At 41.4% G+C, this 18,365-nt stretch overlaps 1 protein-coding gene across 2 annotated transcripts in view; it reads right to left on the reverse strand.

Annotated features, from left to right (window-relative positions):
• Positions 1 to 18,365, reverse strand: part of hdac7a (histone deacetylase 7a) — an 87,803-nt gene that overhangs the window by 60,017 nt on the left and 9,421 nt on the right. The window contains exon 1 of one of the 2 annotated variants that reach the window (XM_066708325.1): positions 13,811 to 13,913. The exons of the other annotated variant lie outside the window; for it this stretch is intronic. Within the exon in view, the coding sequence (XP_066564422.1) occupies positions 13,811 to 13,829 (19 nt within the window). The 5' untranslated portion in view covers positions 13,830 to 13,913. Of the gene's footprint in view, positions 1 to 13,810; positions 13,914 to 18,365 lie in introns of those variants that run through there. 2 annotated transcript variants of the gene reach the window in all.

Genomic DNA, 18,365 nt, shown 5'->3' on the forward strand with positions numbered 1-18,365 from the left:
AAATTATATAAAATAAAATGTTGCCACAGTAAAGGTTATGTGTTCCTTTAAATCACAAAAGGGATATAAAAAACAGTCCAGCCCTCCAGAGAAGAGTGCAAAGAAATTGATAATTTGAGCAGCTCTAATGTTCATAAATTTACAGTATATATATATATATATATATATATATATATATATATATATATATATATATATATATATATATATATATACACACACACACACACACACAGTGGGGGGAAAAAGTATTTGATCCCCTGCTGATTTTGTATGTTTGCCCACTGACAAAGAAATGATCAGTCTATAATTTTAATGGTAGGTGTATTTTAACAGTGAGAGACAGAATAACAACAAAAAAATCCAGAAAAACGCATTTCAAAAAAGTTATAAATTGATTTGCATGTTAATGAGGGAAATAAGTATTTGACCCCTTCGACTTAGTACTTGGTGGCAAAACCCTTGTTGGCAATCACAGAGGTCAGACGTTTCTTGTAGTTGGCCACCAGGTTTGCACACATCTCAGGAGGGATTTTGTCCCACTCCTCTTTGCAGATCCTCTCCAAGTCATTAAGGTTTCGAGGCTGACGTTTGGCAACTCGAACCTTCAGCTCCCTCCACAGATTTTCTATGGGATTAAGGTCTGGAGACTGGCTAGGCCACTCCAGGACCTTAATGTGCTTCTTCTTGAGCCACTCCTTTGTTGCCTTGGCTGTGTGTTTTGGGTCATTGTCATGCTGGATCCATCCACCCATCCACGACCCATTTTCAATGCCCTGGCTGAGATTTGACGGTACATGGCCCCGTCCATCGTCCCTTTGATGCAGTGCAGTTGTCCTGTCCCTTTAGCAGAAAAACACCCCCAAAGCATAATGTTTCCACCTCCATGTTTGACGGTGGGGATGGTGTTCTTGGGGTCATTCCTCCTCCTCCAAACACGGCGAGTTGAGTTGATGCCAAAGAGCTCGATTTTGGTCTCATCTGACCACAACACTTTCACCCAGTTCTCCTCTGAATCATTCAGATGTTGGCAAACTTCAGACGGGCCTGTACATGTGCTTTCTTGAGCAGGGGGACCTTGCGGGCACTGCAGGATTTCAGTCCTTCACGGCGTAGTGTGTTACCAATTGTTTTCTTGGTGACTATGGTCCCAGCTGCCTTGAGATCATTAACAAGATCCTCCCGTGTAGTTCTGGGCTGATTCCTCACCGTTCTCATGATCATTGAAACTCCACGAGGTGAGATTTTGCATGGAGCCCCAGACCGAGGGAGACTGACAGTTATTTTGTGTTTCTTCCATTTGTGAATAATCGCACCAACTGTCACCTTCTCACCAAGCTGCTTGGCGATGGTCTTGTAGCCCATTCCAGCCTTGTGTAGGTCTACAATCTTGTCCCTGACATCCTTGGACAGCTCTTTGGTCTTGGCCATGGTGGAGAGTTTGGAATCTGATTGATTGATTGCTTCTGTGGACAGGTGTCTTTTATACAGGTAACGAGCTGAGATTAGGAGCACTCCCTTTAAGAGAGTGCTCCTAATCTCAGCTCGTTAGCTGTATAAAAGACACCTGGGAGCCAAAAATCTTGCTGATTGATAGGGGATCAAATACTTTTTTCCCTCATTAACATGCAAATCAATGTATAACTTTTTTGAAATGCGTTTTTCTGGATTTTTTTGTTGTTATTCTGTCTCTCACTGTTAAAATACACCTACCATTAAAATTATAGACTGATCATTTCTTTGTCAGTGGGCAAACATACAAAATCAGCAGGGGATCAAATACTTTTTTCCCTCACTGTATATATACACATACATACACACACACACACATATACATACACATATGGTGCCTATAGAAAGTCTACATCCCCTTGAACTGTTTTAAAATTTTGTTGCGTCAGTGCCTCAGAGTTTCTTTCATTTTTTCTACTAGTCTCTACCAATTTAGATTTGGTAATATTTTACAACTTTTCTTTACAAATCTGTTCAAGTTCTGTCCAGTTCCTTGGGGAGTGCTGATGGACAACAATCTTCAAGTCATGCCAACAATTTCTGATTGGATTTAGGTCGGAGCTCTGATTGGGCCACTCAAGGACATTTACCTTTTTGTTCCTTAGCCACTCCAGTGAAGTTTTGGCTGTGTGTTTCAGGTCATTGTCATGCTGAAAGGTGAACTTTTGTCCCAGTTTAAGCTGTCTTACAGAAGGCCCAAGTCCCTGCCAATGAGAAACATCTCCATAACATGATGTTGCACCACCATGCTTCACAGTAGGCATGGTGTTCTTTGGGTGTTGCGCTGTGTTGGGTCTGTGCCAAACATAAAGCTTTGAGACAAAAAGTTAAATTTTTGTTTCCTCAGACCACAAAATATTGTGCCACATGGCTATAGAATATTTTTTTTGAAACTTTAAACAGGATGCAAGGTATGCTTTCTTGAGTACCATTCAGGCCAGATTTGTGGAGTGCTTGGGATATAGTTGTCACATGCACACTTTGATGGGTCTTGACCATAAAAGCCTGTAGTTCTTATACAGTTGTCATTGACCTCTTGGTGGCCTCTCTGATCAGTCTCCTTCTTGCTCGGTCACCCAGTTTAGGGGGACGGCCTGATCTAGGCAGGGTCTTGGTGATACCACACACCTTCCACTTCTTAATAATCGTCTTGACGCAGATCTTTTTTTGTATACCCATCACCCGATCTGTGCCTTTCAACAACTCTGTCCCGAAGTTCTTTTGAAAGCTCCTTGGTGGTCCCTACCCAGCAGAGGGAACCTATAGGATCTGCAGAATTTATCCTGAAATCATGTGAATTACTACTTTTATTTAACAATTGTGGAGGCAACTTAAGTTGGTGTGTGATTTTGAAGGCAATTGCTTATACCTGAGCCAATTTAGGATTGCTATTACAAGAGGGTTGGGCACTATTTTTTAAATGAGCAAAAGTCTAGAACAGTGGTTCTCAAACCTGTCCTGGCCTACCACCTTCCCTGCTGGTTTCTGTTCCAACCGAGCTCTCAATTACTTAATGAACCCTTAATTGAAGTAATTTGATTTCATTTGACTCTCTAAATTGTGTAACTGATACAAAGTTTGAACAGAGGTGACCATAGATATAATATATGCACACAATGATTTTACTTAGGTTAAATTAAATAACTAATATCCTGATCTGAATTGCATAAAAAGTCCAGGTGTCCAGTTTCAGTAAAACAGCAGCTGTAAAGGTTGTGGTTCCCAGTTCAAGGAACAGTGCCGCCCAGATCTACATAACTAATAACCACAGTGCATGTGCTTCGGGGAAACCGTTAGATACGCGAGTACTAATCTCAACACTTTCCTAACGCAATGACATCACACACACAGCCAGGTCACCCCTAGGCCTATTTTCCGTTCTTAGCTGTGCAGTCTGATCTGAAAATTCCTGTAAAACTGACATGTATGTGTAAGGACTCTTTACTGGTTCACTTTCAAACAGGAAACAGACTTGCTGACAGCGCTCCTCTGCTGATCCAATAGGATATAAGGAGTCTACATTACAAACACTGGAGTGCAGATAGGATGGAAACAATTCCACTGTTTCCACTAGATGTTTTTGTTGCGTTGCCATTGTATTTCATTGTATATTTTGCAACCCAAAGCAAACCACAAAAAAGGGTTAATCTCAGCAGGTTCCCATACAGGCATCACAATTCTGCAGAACGTTCCGGTTTAGGAGTTTATATAACAAATTTAAATTTACACACATATATATTTATACATAGATACAGTATATATACATTTTAAAGAGATGGTCGATCGTGGCAATTTCTCTTTCAAGGTTTCAGCGTGTGACAGAGGACCCAGCACACTTAGAGCGAGCCGTGCGGTTAGCCTGTCGATTACACAATCCCCTTGTCTGAATCACGTCCGGTGCAAGCTGAAAATAGCAAAGACCACACTAACACAGAGAACACAGAGAAGCAGAGAAACTGTAGGCAAAGCAACGCAGAGCAGAGTGAATCACTGGAGAAGTAAAGGATGCTGGGTACTACCTGTTACTCCCCTGAACTCCACAACCTAGCAAAGACAAACAAACCAACTGTAGACATTCAAGACTTGCCTTGACTTTCAACAAAACATGCTGCAAATTCACCTTGGATGCAAATTCTTCAATCAGTTACCTCCTGTGGGCTCCAACTGCCTAACTCTGTAACCCGACCACAAAAATATTTCCTGACAGCTCCAGGACACAAAAAACAAATTGCAAAACATACTTTAATAAGTGATCTAGTCAAATCCATTATGATGCACACATTTACAACAGCAATGCCTGGGGGCTTTTCAATTTGTCTTCCTCCAGAGACAGCTATATCTTTAATTTTATTCCCCAGATGTTAAAATGGGCCATTATTTATTCTATTACTTCCTCCTATTTGGTTAGGAGGTAATTGCTAAATCAGCTTGACTCATCACTATCACACTCCCACACTGAGATGCATAAAGATACACACACTTGCCCGGTCATTGGGTACTTTTACCACTCAAGGGTCCTCAGCCCCAGCAACAAGGCAAAAGGCAAAGCAGATCCCAGACTGGAACCAGCACTGTTTGGACTATAGGGCCCAGTAAGCATCATGCAGGTGTTCGGTTAAGTAATAATATTCAATAATACAGAACAAAAATTCCATAACAATTTTTAGAAAATGGTACAGTCATCTTTTTTGTCTGCATCTTCCTCTGTTCCTTTTGATTTTGCACTCTACTCCTTCTTCTCTATCACACAACTTAACCACAGAGACGTCTCCTTTGCACACTGAAAATGCATGTGTCTCTTGATTTTTTAAAGACAGGGCCTACAAACTGTTTGGCGGGCTACAATCAGAATCCCAGATGGGGGATTCAAAACATCGAAGAGTACGAAATCACACAAAAAAACCTGCAAAGAAAGTATTGTATTATCATATTTACAGTGCAAATTTTCTGTGGTTAAGCTCATAAATGACTGACTGGACCCATGGTGTGTGCCAGTGGAGTTACGCCAACACTTAAGAGTTTCTGGATAGGACACAGAGCTCTCTACATCACTCCCCGGTGTGCATAAAGAAAGACATTTCATTCATTACCTTTCAGTGCCTCTCCAATATAAACTAGGCAGGGTAATAAAACTACCATTCTACCACCACTTCGACAACTCGTAAAAATCACAGAGAAGAAATAGTTGTTTGTTTAATGAATACTTGGCCTTTCTCATAAAAAGGCAGTTAATATTTCAAGATAAGGTCCTTCGTCATGAAACGTGGAACTAACCTGGGCATTTTTTATTTTTTATTTAAAGGAAATGGATCTACGTCACAGGTCAAGTCCAGCCGTGAACCTGGCTGTCTCAACTGAGACGAAAATACGGACTTCAGTAACCGTGTCAAACAAAGCTGAGAGATAATTATTTCTGTCCTGACCTTGACACTGTTTCACTAATAAGGTATAGTATGTGTAGCATAAAAACAAATATACAAACATGAACATTCCTGTAAATAAATTAAAGCACAAAAGCTGGTTTAATGAGAACAGGATGTGGCCGGTCTGAGGCCTCCCACACAGTCATGTACACACTGCCACCTCGCCTCGCTCAGCACACACAACTGAAACAACCTCACACATTTACTTTGAAACTTCTGCGCTCCACAGGAAAAATATGTTCCAGTTTTTTTTCACGATGGAAAAAAGTAAGCATACACACACACAAATACACACACACATATACCTATACATGAATACACACAGACGAGACCCTCAGACACAGCGAGGGGTCTTCACAAAGAGCCCACGGGAAAACAGAAGGGTTTCGAGCAGATTTAGTCGATGAAGACTACGCCATTGTTTTCCCCTCCCCCCAAATCCTCTCAGCTGCTTTTGAAGGGTGCATTTTGCACGTGACCCACAGAGAGATAAACTAAACCCTCGGGATATCTTACATGATTAATTGTTTGATTGGGCAAGCTTGTATCTAGCACAGATCATTCTCCCCACCCAAGGGCAGTGCGCAAGATCAGTTGAAAACAAACTTGCAGATTCTGGATTTCGTTGGTGTGGTGACCGTTTTTCTCGCTGAAGGGTAATGGCAGGGCAATACATCACAAAGAAAGCACAGGGAGAGTGTGTCTATAAAGAAGGTATGACTCCCCGAGGTTAATGCAGAGAAACTTCTACAACTCCCAGTTTGACTAATTGAAAAGGTTTGAAAGCTGCCAGTTTCTGCACAGATTTTATGACTGAAACAGAAAAACACTACGCGAATTTTTTCTTTTACCAGTCTGAAATGTACAATGGTCAATGTGGGTTTACAGAAAAGCCTGTGACTCTGAAAAAGGTTTTATATTGAGAGATGTTGGGATTTCCATTTCACAATCAGAGCTTTTTGAGAATAATTGAAAACAGAGGGGAAAATCTCATTGGAGATAAAGTGCCATAAAACAGACTCTCTTACAGAAATATACAAAAGAGAGCTTCACCTTAGTGTTGACCTGATTACAGTCACAGGACTGCTGTAACTAATTACAAAAGTAAAAAACAGCTATATAAATGGGTAATTGTATGTACAAATAATGTGATATATTGTAACCAATTGTATGTTGCCCTGGATAAGGCGTCCGCTAATAACTAATGAGCTGCTGCTGGGCAACGCTGCAATACAATGTCTTTTTGTTGCCAATTCCAGAGCCACCTTGGTAAAGAAAACTACAAACGCTAAACGCTCTCTCGCTCTAAGCTTTAATGGCTCTTGAGACAGCTGGCTGGGATCGGCGATGGCGACCGTTCCAAGCTGAGTGAGGTCATCGCATGGGAAAGATCCATGCCAACGCACCTCAATAACACCATTCTGTACAGCAATCCAAACAGTACTGCCCTGGGCTGGCATCCAGCACAAAACCCAGCTGTGAGTGAAGCCAAGTCCTCCGCTGAGTCTGAGATAGATCAGATCTTAGGCTTCGATAAAACCTACCATTTAGCTGAGTGAACCACCATAATAATAAGAAGAAACAAGTTAATGAGGATGCCATGTTACAATTTAGGAATGATCAGATTTGCCTACAAGGGATAGCTCAGAATTCAAACACACAAAAAATAAAATAAGCCTTTTCAATTCTTAATGAGATCAGTACATAGAGGACTGTTTTATCAATAGTTCCATTGACAAAATGCTCAACGTCATGGTGTCTGCAAAAGCATTATCTGCATGTTTAAATCTTCTTGAGTCTTGAGACTAGCAGCTTATAATAAGTAAATTGTGTGGGGTGGGTCAGCTGTGGTGTTGATTGTATACAATTGCATCGTATAATCTATTAAATTGAGGTTTCAGGATTCCTATTGCAAATTTGCCTGTGCAGCTATTTTCAGGTATTCATGTTATTAGGCCAAAAACAGCTCTTATGCAAAGGCCCAATGTGACCAAGGTCTAAATCAAATCATAACTTTAACCTAACTTTTCCCAAACTTGTGTAGCCTATGGAAGTGTAGTTTATTCTCAGAGGGCTACTCTCTGCTAATTGTAAATAAGCACACAAAAGGGTACAGGCCGGTAGTGTTGCCTAAATCTACAGTTTTCTGCAGTTGCCGGGCGAATTTTGCACCAAAAAAGGAAACGAAACAACAACACAAAAATGACGAGTACGTGTGCAGTCGGAGGGCAGTGCAGTCGACGCCGAGGTCAGGAAAGCAAAATACTCACTTCTCTCTGGTATGTGCTAATTATTTTTTGCTACAGTTCCGGTACCTTTTCAAGCTTCCTATTCTCTTCTGTGGCTTCCTCTCGGTGTTATTTCCAGCTGAGAGGCTGTGAAAGAGAGAGCAGGTTTCACGACACATGAATCGGAGTCTGCTCTGGTGTTGAGGGGCGGCCAGCGCAATTTGCGGCTGTATACGTTCGCCCTGGGACCGGATCAGTGATGATTTGAGTGGGAGAATGTCAAAAACAATGAATTCATGTATTTATGTTTTATTATTTCTATAAAACAGTCCAGTTTCAAGACACAGCAGCTATGCAATCTATTCAAATGGCATGGAGGGTGGGAAGCAATTACACTTGTACAGTGGGTATTTGCCAAGGTTCAAGATAGATGGTTTCACTGGGTATCAGCTTCCTAGGCCTAATAATAATAACATAAAAATAATATGATACCCACCACAGCCCCTGCCTTTTGACCTCATTTATATTGACAGAAGCGGTCGCTTTCTGTAACGCAGCTGCAAAGGTGTCAAATCACAAGGAGACAGGTGCTAATCTTAACTGCCAAAACAACAGCCTGCAGATTCTCTCCCAAACAGTCTTCTGTCCTGTGCTGTAAACAGGCGGCCTGCACATGCAATCCTGTTCAAAATACCGAACTCCTTCCCATCCCCCGTCGCCGATTGGCCCAAGTGCAGCCAAGACGCAACTCTCGAGTGGCTTTGACTTCCCAGCTGCTCCCACCAGTGCACCAGGTTGGGAACAGCGTCAGAGAGCAGGATCGGAGCGCCCTCAGATCGAGACCCTGAGCAGGTTCAGCCGGGCTAAGACTCTGACCCCGAAGGGACTGGTCCAAAAGTGACTGATCACTGACCGATCAGCACACAGATCAAGGAGGGAAACCCAGTTTGGCCTTAGCCAACTGGTAAAGACACCGAATCAGGCTGTGGAGCATTGGCCTGTGTTGGAATTTCTGCTGTGGAAAACTCATGCTGGGGTCACAGAGACAAACGGCAGCGAGTGGGCGGTGGGATGGCAGCGTTGAAAAACGAACAGTTAAATAACAGTCACACCTCTGGTTTTAATGAATAATAATAAAAAAACAAAAAATCATAAAAACTGCAACAGCCAAAACTGTCGGAGAGAAGAGGTGCGGCAGGCCATTTATTTCCTGCTGCCTCTTTATTTTCCCTGACAGTCTGTTTCTACCACTTGTCCGCAGCCCTTGACCTCAGTCAAAGTGACCGGCTACAGCTGCACGGCGATGTGCAAGAACAGCCGAAACAAATCCAGCGAAACACTAAACTAAGCCGTAGCTGGGACAGTAAATGGGTTCGTTTCCCATGTACGATTTGTATCTGACAAGCAATTAATTGACGGCCATTTGCAAGCTTGTGAAAACACCCTTGATTCATTGGCAGAGAGAAATACATCAGCATATTCATAGCTTAACATCGATCTTAGACACCTGAAGGTAAAGATTCCCCAAACCTCAAAAAAAAAAAAAAAAAAAATTAAAAATGCTTGACTTGTCAGGCTGAACAGAAGAATGTTATTGTTAAACTACCACATTTACCACATTTGTGGACTATTACTTAAAAGTGCGTCACTGGGAAGTATCCCGTCTTTCAGCGTGCACACAAATGAGTCGCTTGTCTGAGTATCAGCGCGGTCAGTTGTTGGACAGACACCCCTAGTGGAAATCCTGCTCCTGACCACATTTTTAAACCGATGCATGCAATTCTATGGTATACCTTAGAGATAATGTGTGTTTTATTATGAAGCACAAAGCACAAGAAAAAGAGCAAAATTAACAGACACAGAGGTGAGAAAGGAGAGAGAATTAAGGGGGGAATAAAGAATGATAAGGGGTCAGAAAACGATACTCGAATAGGGGGAAAGACAGCCGGGGAGAGAGAAAGCGATAGATAACCAGCCAGTCAGGGTGAAGTGGAAAATACTAGAGACAGAGAGAGTGCAGGTAGGAGAGGGAGTGACAATAGAGGGCGAGGAAGGGGCCTGAGGAGGGAGAGAGAAAGAGGAGATATTGGATTAGGAGAAGAGGGAAAGAACGAAAAGGCAAAGGCAGTAAGAAGAGGGAAATAGGAATTCTGGGGCAAGGAGACAGGAAAGAGAGGAGGAAGGGATTCGAGGAGGGGGGAATTAGGAGGAGGCAGAGAGAGAGAGAAAGAAGAATGGAGTGTCCATCTGGCAAAGAGTAACTGGAGACCCTGCCAGCCTCCTGGAATTCTCCCACAGGAAGTGAGCTGGAATGTGAGGAATGCTGAAGCTGTGCTGGGATGGCAGGACTTGAGCGAGAGAGTCAAGAGGCGGCAGCAGCAACAGCAACAACTTATAGAAGATGCCAGTTGGGTCAGCAGAGGGTGTGGCACAGCACAACAGCACCATCTCAACCTGCTCTGAAAGCTGGGCCCGTCTCCTAGTGTCCCATTCCAAAACACAGGTGGGCAACCCTGTCCCAACTCTCTCCCAGGCCCTGGGTGGATCAGTTTAAAACCAGCCCCTGCCAAGAGACACACACATCTCTGCTGTCTCCATCAGAAAGATAACACTTTCCAAACACAACTTGCGGCCCCAAGCACGGCTTTCTAGTTGCTTATTGATTTAGGGATTTAGGCCCTTCCTCGCGAGCTCCGGTGACAGTAAATCCATAGCGCCTAGAACAGGTTTTAATTGGAAACCGAAGTAAAAGAAAACAAAAACATTTACCAGGTAGGATTAATGACGTAGGTGAATGCCAAGAGAAAGCTAAGATGTGGTTGTGATGACAGCGGTATATACTACAGCTTAGTTGCAAAAATAAACTACCCTCACTTCCAGCAGTGTTGAAATGCTAAAAGAGAGTAAGCCTTTTTGAATGTTTTCAACTGCTCATAAAGAAGACATTACATTTTATTCTGACTGGAGTGATCAAATTATTCTCTAGACTTAAAGGTGAAGGGAGTGGGTAGCAATAATGTATTCTTGATCGTGTTCCTTTACAAGATATATGGAAATATCCTAAGTGGGCCCAAACATGTACAAAGCAGAACAGACCAAAATGCTTAATTTGACATTTGAAGGGAGAGGCGGTTTTTGTTTTTCCCTAATATTGAGCTTTTATCGGGGGTTATTCTGAGTTGCGACGACCAATTTCTAAAATTCATAAAAGAGCTTTAATCTTTTATCCAAATGTCGCAAACATAGATCCCAACTTTCGTATTTGCATAAAGAACAGTGAAAGTAACAGTTAAAAGTACCGGCATTATTCAGTTTCTGCCCCAGAATGAAAGAAATATAAATTTTCTCTTCCTTCCTTCCTTCCAAAAAAAAAAAAAAGATTTAAAATTAAGGCAGCTTATTCAAGAGTTCTTGGAAGTGACAGAGGATTTGACTTTACAGGGTTGATTTTAATTAACTGGAATCCTTGGTGCAATACGGCTATACGCCAGTTCTGTTCGAAGTTGCTCTTATTCATGATGTTCCGATTTTTGTGTTTTTTAGGTTATGGGGGGATGTTTTCACTGCTGTAGAAGTTTCGAATGAAGGCTATTAGTTGACTGTAGAGTATCTCTGCAGATTTCCTGAAGTGGGCGGAGGCTCAAACAGCAGATAATATTTATGCTCTGTGAACAAATCTGTTTTTAATTATCAAGTTGTCACTGTTCGCCATCTGGACTTTGCTGGAAACCAAACTACATCTAAGCAACTTACATTTAAAAAAAAAAAAAAGTAAATATAAACACTCTCTATTTATATATAGATATTTAAATGACAGCTCATTGGAACATACTTTGGAAGACACGCTTGACCTATTTTTCTCTGAAATTCAGGCTGATTGTAATGAGAATCCCCTTTCCCAAATACTTAATGGATACTGCTAACGACATTTAAAGGGCTTTTTCATGTCATCTGTAGTTTCCTTTAATTCAATTCAATTACTTTCTGGTTGTATATCATGTGTGAGGTTTTGCGTGTGTGTGCATGATTCTAATCATACATGGTACACGGCCAGCTTCTGACACAACTCTGAATCAGAGGAAATGGCACTAGGAAAATATATCCTTAGTATTGTATTCTGTTATAGGACTGAACATTCACTTTGTAATGTACTGGGCACGACTGGAAGTGACTCATGTTATTCAACATGGCAGTTCGGTGAAGTTTTGCAGTCAACATGAACTGGGAATACTGAATGATAATAGATGCCAACAGACCAATAGAGAATCTTGCACAACTACACAGCAACACATGGGATCACAGGTCCCCATATTCTCTTCTCTCGGCTTTTAACTGCCTCTTCAGAACTGGGATATTTATCAAGTGGTTCCTGTTCCACACCAAATTGCGGGAGATTTCATTCTGCCTAAAACACAGTTCCAAAAATAACTTTCTGTAGTATTCCTGGGAGTATCTGAGCACGTATTAAGTAAGTGATTCAATACAAAAACTATTCTCCTGGTTGCTTATGGTAGAAGTATTAGAAAAATAACTTAACTATTGCCTTAACTTCTGCTCTCTGTTCGCAACAAAAAAACGGCCCACATCTGCAAATACTCAGCTATATATTTCACAGGGAATTCAAAGGGAAGGAGATCATAAATGTTTCAACTTCTGTCTTCTGGATGAGGGGGTCCGATCAGGTACTTAGCGTTCTTTCTTATGCTTCAAAACAGACTGCAGAAGAAAACAGGGCCAGAAGGTTATATATGAGGTTTGAAAGACTGACATTTTGCAAGTAGATCTTCATGCAGTCAACTTTTTTTTTCTTTACTATGTTTTCCAGCGAGTCAGTGAGCACAGCGTGATCGTATCTCTTGCTGCCTGCTTTAAATGTACTTGATCTTAAGGAGCAGAACTGTGGATTGATTTGGGAGAAAATCAAAACGCGACAAAACAACCGGAGGCTTGCCCGACTGCGAGCTGTCCTGTGCGCTCACGGTCTCCTGTAAAAATGAGACGCTATCAACTGGACCTCAAAAGATGACCAAGCCAAATAACTGATTTGTGCAAGCTGCTGTTGGAAACACCACTTTTACATTTCCAACTACATTACGATAAAGAGTGCAGCAATTTGATTGTGTTCCCAGGCAGAAGCAAGTCTAAACCCTTCCGTGCATACTGTGAAGGCACTGTCCGCGTACTGTCCACCACTTCTGTCAGGCATACACACTAACAGGGTGAGGGGGCTAAAGACAAACAGTGTGTCTGACCGAATGTACTGGCTCCTAGTAACACGAGTTTATGTGAATTTCATGCTTACAGTCTTTTTATTATTTATTATTACATTACTTAGCAGACGCCCTTATCTATTGTTACAACATCTCACATTCTCTTACAATTACCCATTTATACAGCTGTGTTTTTACTGGATCAATCTTGGTTCAGTACCTTACTCAAGGGTACAACAGCAGTGTCCCCCACCTGGGATTGAACCCAATACCCTCCACTTAGGAATCCAGAGCCCTAACTGCTACTCCACACTTCTGTCTTAAAACATCTGCCAGTGTTTTTTACAATGTGTAGGGGAATTTGGAAGAAAGAAAAATAAATCGGTACACTCTTTCCACGCAGCACGTACAGCTGAGATAAGTTTTGTAAGAATTTCATAAGAATTTATTTATCACTCTCTCAAAGCAGTTTTGTTTTTTGGGACACCAGTACTGAAGGCAGCATCGGCTCTGGTTATGTTTAGTTACAAGAGGTTGCTTTCTGACACACATCCAGTTACCCTTTTAAACTGAAACACTGGTTGTCGTAAAAGAAATGCCACTATTGACAGTGTGACCCTAGAACCGGAACAGCGCAGTTGTAGAAAATCACAGAGTTTCTGTAAAAGTCTCTTGCAAACGCACAGGCACCCACAAGCACGTTAGATTTAGAAACGGGCAAAACCAACACGATTAGGTTCACAGTTGATGTCTTGAAACATAGCAGCAACTCGAGTCCTGAACAATTTGGACGTGCAAGCGCAACACCTCACCGTTTAATAATGAAACGTACACTTGTGGTTACAGAAAGTTATGTAAGTCAAGCGCAGATGTTAGTTAAACTAAGAGAGTTTCACAGAGACTCAGGTCTATGGACCAGAACAGAGAGCTTGGTTACCTGTCTTCCCGTTGTACATCAGATCGGGTTCGGGAGTTTCTGTAGTCAGGTGTGTGCAGATCCGTTGCCGTATCTGGTCTCCCTCTGTGTGTCTCTCTCCGTCTCTCTCTCTCTTTCTCTTTCTCTGTGTCTCTCTCTCTCTCTCTCTCTCTAAACTGCACCCGCATTGAAGATGAATCAGACAGGCAGGTGGGGAAGGTACTGCATGCCGAGTTTGTGAAAGAGACACACACTCACAAACACACACGCTGACGCACAGCACACGCTTCTAGTTTCCACGCTGAACTCTCTGATCAGAGTAGCACCCCCACACCCTCCGACCTGATCCACACCCCGGCCTGCTCTCTAACTCTGAGTGACCCCTGACCTCAGTGTCATCTGCGAGCTCTAAACTTGTCTCAATAATCCTCCCCACCACCACCACAGACAACTGCTGTACAACACACAGAAACAACAATTTTCTGAGGGAGCAGGAGGTTATTCACGTGGTTTTGCATTACACCGATGAAGCTCGAGGGTGGTAAGAGGAATAAGTGAGCTTTTTCGTAATTAATACCAAACGTTCCAAAAAGAATACATATGAAGCAAAAGACAAGCAAGACGGAATCAGATACCAACCTGTTTAACTCTTTTTACCGTTACTTGACAATTTCCTGGGTGGCTGTACTTAATTAAGTTAATATTTCAATTCAAAACCTGGTAAAGAGGGAGACCCAAAAAAAGAAATGCAGTCCCTAACACTGTTTCAGCTGGGATTTGCCATTATTTATTTAGCTCCTTTTTATGCCATCTTTCAAGGGCGAACAGATTTCTGCGAAAAACACAAAGCGCAGACAGAGGGACGGCAGCCATAATACTGTCTCTAACCCAGCCTAGACTAAACTGTGCGCTTATGTAAGACTTTCTGGATGCAAGATTGGAACTTCACTACTTAAGTCATCACTCAAATTATATATACTAATAAAATTAAATAAAATCACATTTTATACCGGGTAAAGTCACGACGATGATTTAATGGAGCAAAAATCTATTTACTGCTGGAAGAGACGCCCAAGGGGAGATGCCAAATCGGGCCCTGGATTGAAAATCTTGAGCATCAGTTGATAGAATTCCTGGATCAATGAAGAACTTGCGATGGATTGATTAAACTAGGCCTCCTCTCCTTTGGCACCTTCCTCCTGGGAGTAAAATTGAAGCAAACACCCAGTACCTCGCAAGGGTATCACTTTCAAATCAATAACCTGCTCATAATACAACAGTTTCTTCTGCTTAAATGGGACCAATACTTCAATATATGGTAAAGATGGAAAAACAATTATTGGAGACATTGATATGTATGGAGCATCTCACCTAATCAACTGAAACAGTTTTCGTTAGGCGGAAGGCATATTTAAAAAGCCCAAGAAGACATTTCTGATGAATAGGGCTAGTTTCCATGAGCATTAATTATTCAACCAAAAGCATAGCTGTTTCAGATGAAAGGTGCGGATACTTTCAGCTATAACTGTCAAGGGGATGTTCAAGTTTAATAGACAAACACAACCGATCCATTTTGTCTTGTTAATTTTTCCACTCCGATTTTACATTCAAGTCTCTCTCTTTTAGTCCCTAAGTAACCGCGCACTGTCAGCGTATTCAACTTTCCTATTCTTTTCAGGTGCAATTAGTAAGACACAGCACTCTCAGTTTCCACTGGCAGGTAGTGAGACACGCACAGTATCGTCCCCTTGGCTAATTTTTTGAGAGCGACAAGTTTCTCATCTGAGTATTGTTTATTTGATCTCGCTGTTCAGATTTTTTTAAAATTTTTTTCCTCTTATCTTGTCGAGAGGAGAGGTGGGTGTCAACAGAACCCACAACACAGGTCCTCTCTGACTGACTGGAAAAAGTGTGTGTAGAATGATTCGCTCGGTGCCACTAAGACCTGTGAACGCTATCTCAAAGCTTGGTTGAAAAGATTACTTTCCAAAACAGGAAAAATCCCTCGCCACTTTCTGCAGAAAAGTACCCTGGTAACGCATTCGGTACTGAAGAAAGCACGGCCAAAAAAGAAAAAAAAAAAAATGTTCATGCAAATGATCAGTAAAGAATGCACAGATATTTAAATTTTTTCCTGATTATATTGGAAGATTTTATTTGTAAAAAAAATAAGTTCTCGTGTAATACAATTGTTATTAGGTTTAGGTATTAAAAATGATTGTGAAACACTTAAGAAAAAAAAAATATATATATATATACAATGTGAAATAGTGGTCAGGACTCTGGAGTGGAGGGTTGTGGGTTCAATCCCAGGTGGGGGGCACTGCTGTTGTACCCTTGAGCAAAGAACTGTACCCAGAATGCTCCAGTAAAAACACAGCTGTATAAATGGGTTTGTACGTTTGTATGTAAAAATAATGTGATATATTGTAACAATTGTAAATCATGATAAGGGCGTCTGCTAAGAAATATAATAATAATAAAATATAATAACATGAAGAGTGTGAGAGAAAAGAAACTTCTTCACTGGCAGGAATATTTACTATATTAGAGGATGTTTATTTTATGTACTAGGAGTAACCCATCGAGATGTTGCAACAGTCATCTACTGCCGAGAATTTTAAAAAGACTGTTTTCTGTGGTTTTATTTCTAATCCATTATTCTTTCATGTATTCTTCATAGCCTTTGTTGTTGTAGCCTCAATAACTCTTGGTTTAATAAATCTGCTTGTTAAGATCAGTCCCGCCTTTGATTACTGCCCCAGATTATTTATTAAGAGAATTCCATTCCATAGGGACACTTTTTACTGTCTGATCACTGCCTGGGATGATTTCCAAGATACTTGATAAATAACTACATATTTTTCTTATGTATATTTTACCATTTACCTGTCAATCGGGTCTTGGCAGTAAGGATGCTTTAAATTACATAGTGCTCAGTAATCAGGCAAAGAATGTGAATTAGAAGGTTTAATGTTTTTGTTTGGCTTTCTTTTTTGTATGGATTCATCTCAGATCAGTAAAATCATCCTTAAAGTGAAGGAAACACATCAGGAGCTCCAGAGGGGGATTGGCACACTTGTTCTTTCCTCCTAAACAGTCATTTCCATGGTCTCACTTTACAATTGTGGAAATACACAACATAAATAAGTAGTGTTTCTTGTCCCTGCCAAGAAAACTTGAAGGCTTGCGAATTGAAGAGGTGAAGCACTACTATTGATATATTAGGCTACTTATTTCGGTTATCTTTAACAATCAAGCCTTCTCAATTTGCTTCCAGACTGTGCAACACTAAATGAATTCCTCCATCCACTTCCTCCTAATCAAGCTCTTCCATAGTTGTGTAATAACCTCTTACCAGAGATCTGATCATTTCCTTTGTTCCTTTTGCACTCAGGAATAATTCACAAATATCTATGAATAGGTTAAATGTCTTGGTCTTCAAAAACTGAATCTGTAAAAAGCTTTGGCCGGACAGAAAGAATAAGACAATAAACACCTTTAAAAGCCTGCTTATTTGTTTAGAGTTTAGTAAATCGATTCCAGAATCTAATCCAGATAAATCCTTCAAGGAACCCCAATTCGGCTTCAACTAACAGGTGGGGTAGTTTGCTCCAGACCCCTATGACTCTTTGTGAAAGTGCTTCCTATACACAGTTGATTAAATTTAAGGGCTTTAAAAGTCACCTTTTTAATGGATGTTGGCCCAGCTACACTCAAAAATTTTGTGTTTGAGCAAACACGTAGTTTCAGCTACAAGATGCACTCCAGTGTGCACCACAGTGGTACAGAACTCTAAGATCTTGTCAAATTGCTACAAGCAGGCATCGATGCCCCACCAAAAACAGACTCGGTGTAAAAAAACTCAGTCGGAGGTTCCTCTGGTCCTATTGCAACTGTCCTTTTTCAATGCCATACAAAAACACCGCCGTCTTGGCACCGCACCAGTCCGGGTAATCTACTCTGATTGGGTAAAGCAAAGAACGCTGGGAAATTCCGGATGCTTCTGGAAGGTACCTTAAGCGTTCTAAAAATAGTGTCACGCGAAAAAAATGAAGAGATCAACAAACAAATCGAGAACACCCACGACTTTGAGCAACAACAAGCCCAAGTAGGTGGGAGGGATTGATTAAAAATAGCCATTTGGTATGCGCTGGGGCACGAGGCAGGGCCGTGGGCGGGCAGAGATGGTGTGTGCCTGTTGCGTCGGTTCTGGGGTTTCCTCTGTGCTGATGGAGGGTGAGAGGTGAGTCAAGTCAGGCTCCCGTCTACTCCTGGGCCCTCGCTCCATCTCGAGAGGTGAATCACCGTAGCTGGAAAAACTGCAGCTTTACACTCACAGGTCTAACCAGCCGGGCTAGCAGGCGAGATTTGCATGTCAATTTTCCATTTGAGTCTGTATTATGTATTCAGAAATGCCCCACTGTTTACATACTATTCTTATTAGTCCTAATAGCATTATTACATTATGATTATTATTGTTTTGGTCTTTCCTTACTATCCACCAATGATACTCTACTGACTGAAGTTCTTCAATCATGTGTTCAGTCATATATTCACATGAACACTTAAGACT

The sequence above is a fragment of the Amia ocellicauda genome, chromosome 7 (assembly GCF_036373705.1).
Source record: "Amia ocellicauda isolate fAmiCal2 chromosome 7, fAmiCal2.hap1, whole genome shotgun sequence".
Lineage (NCBI taxonomy): Eukaryota > Metazoa > Chordata > Actinopteri > Amiiformes > Amiidae > Amia > Amia ocellicauda.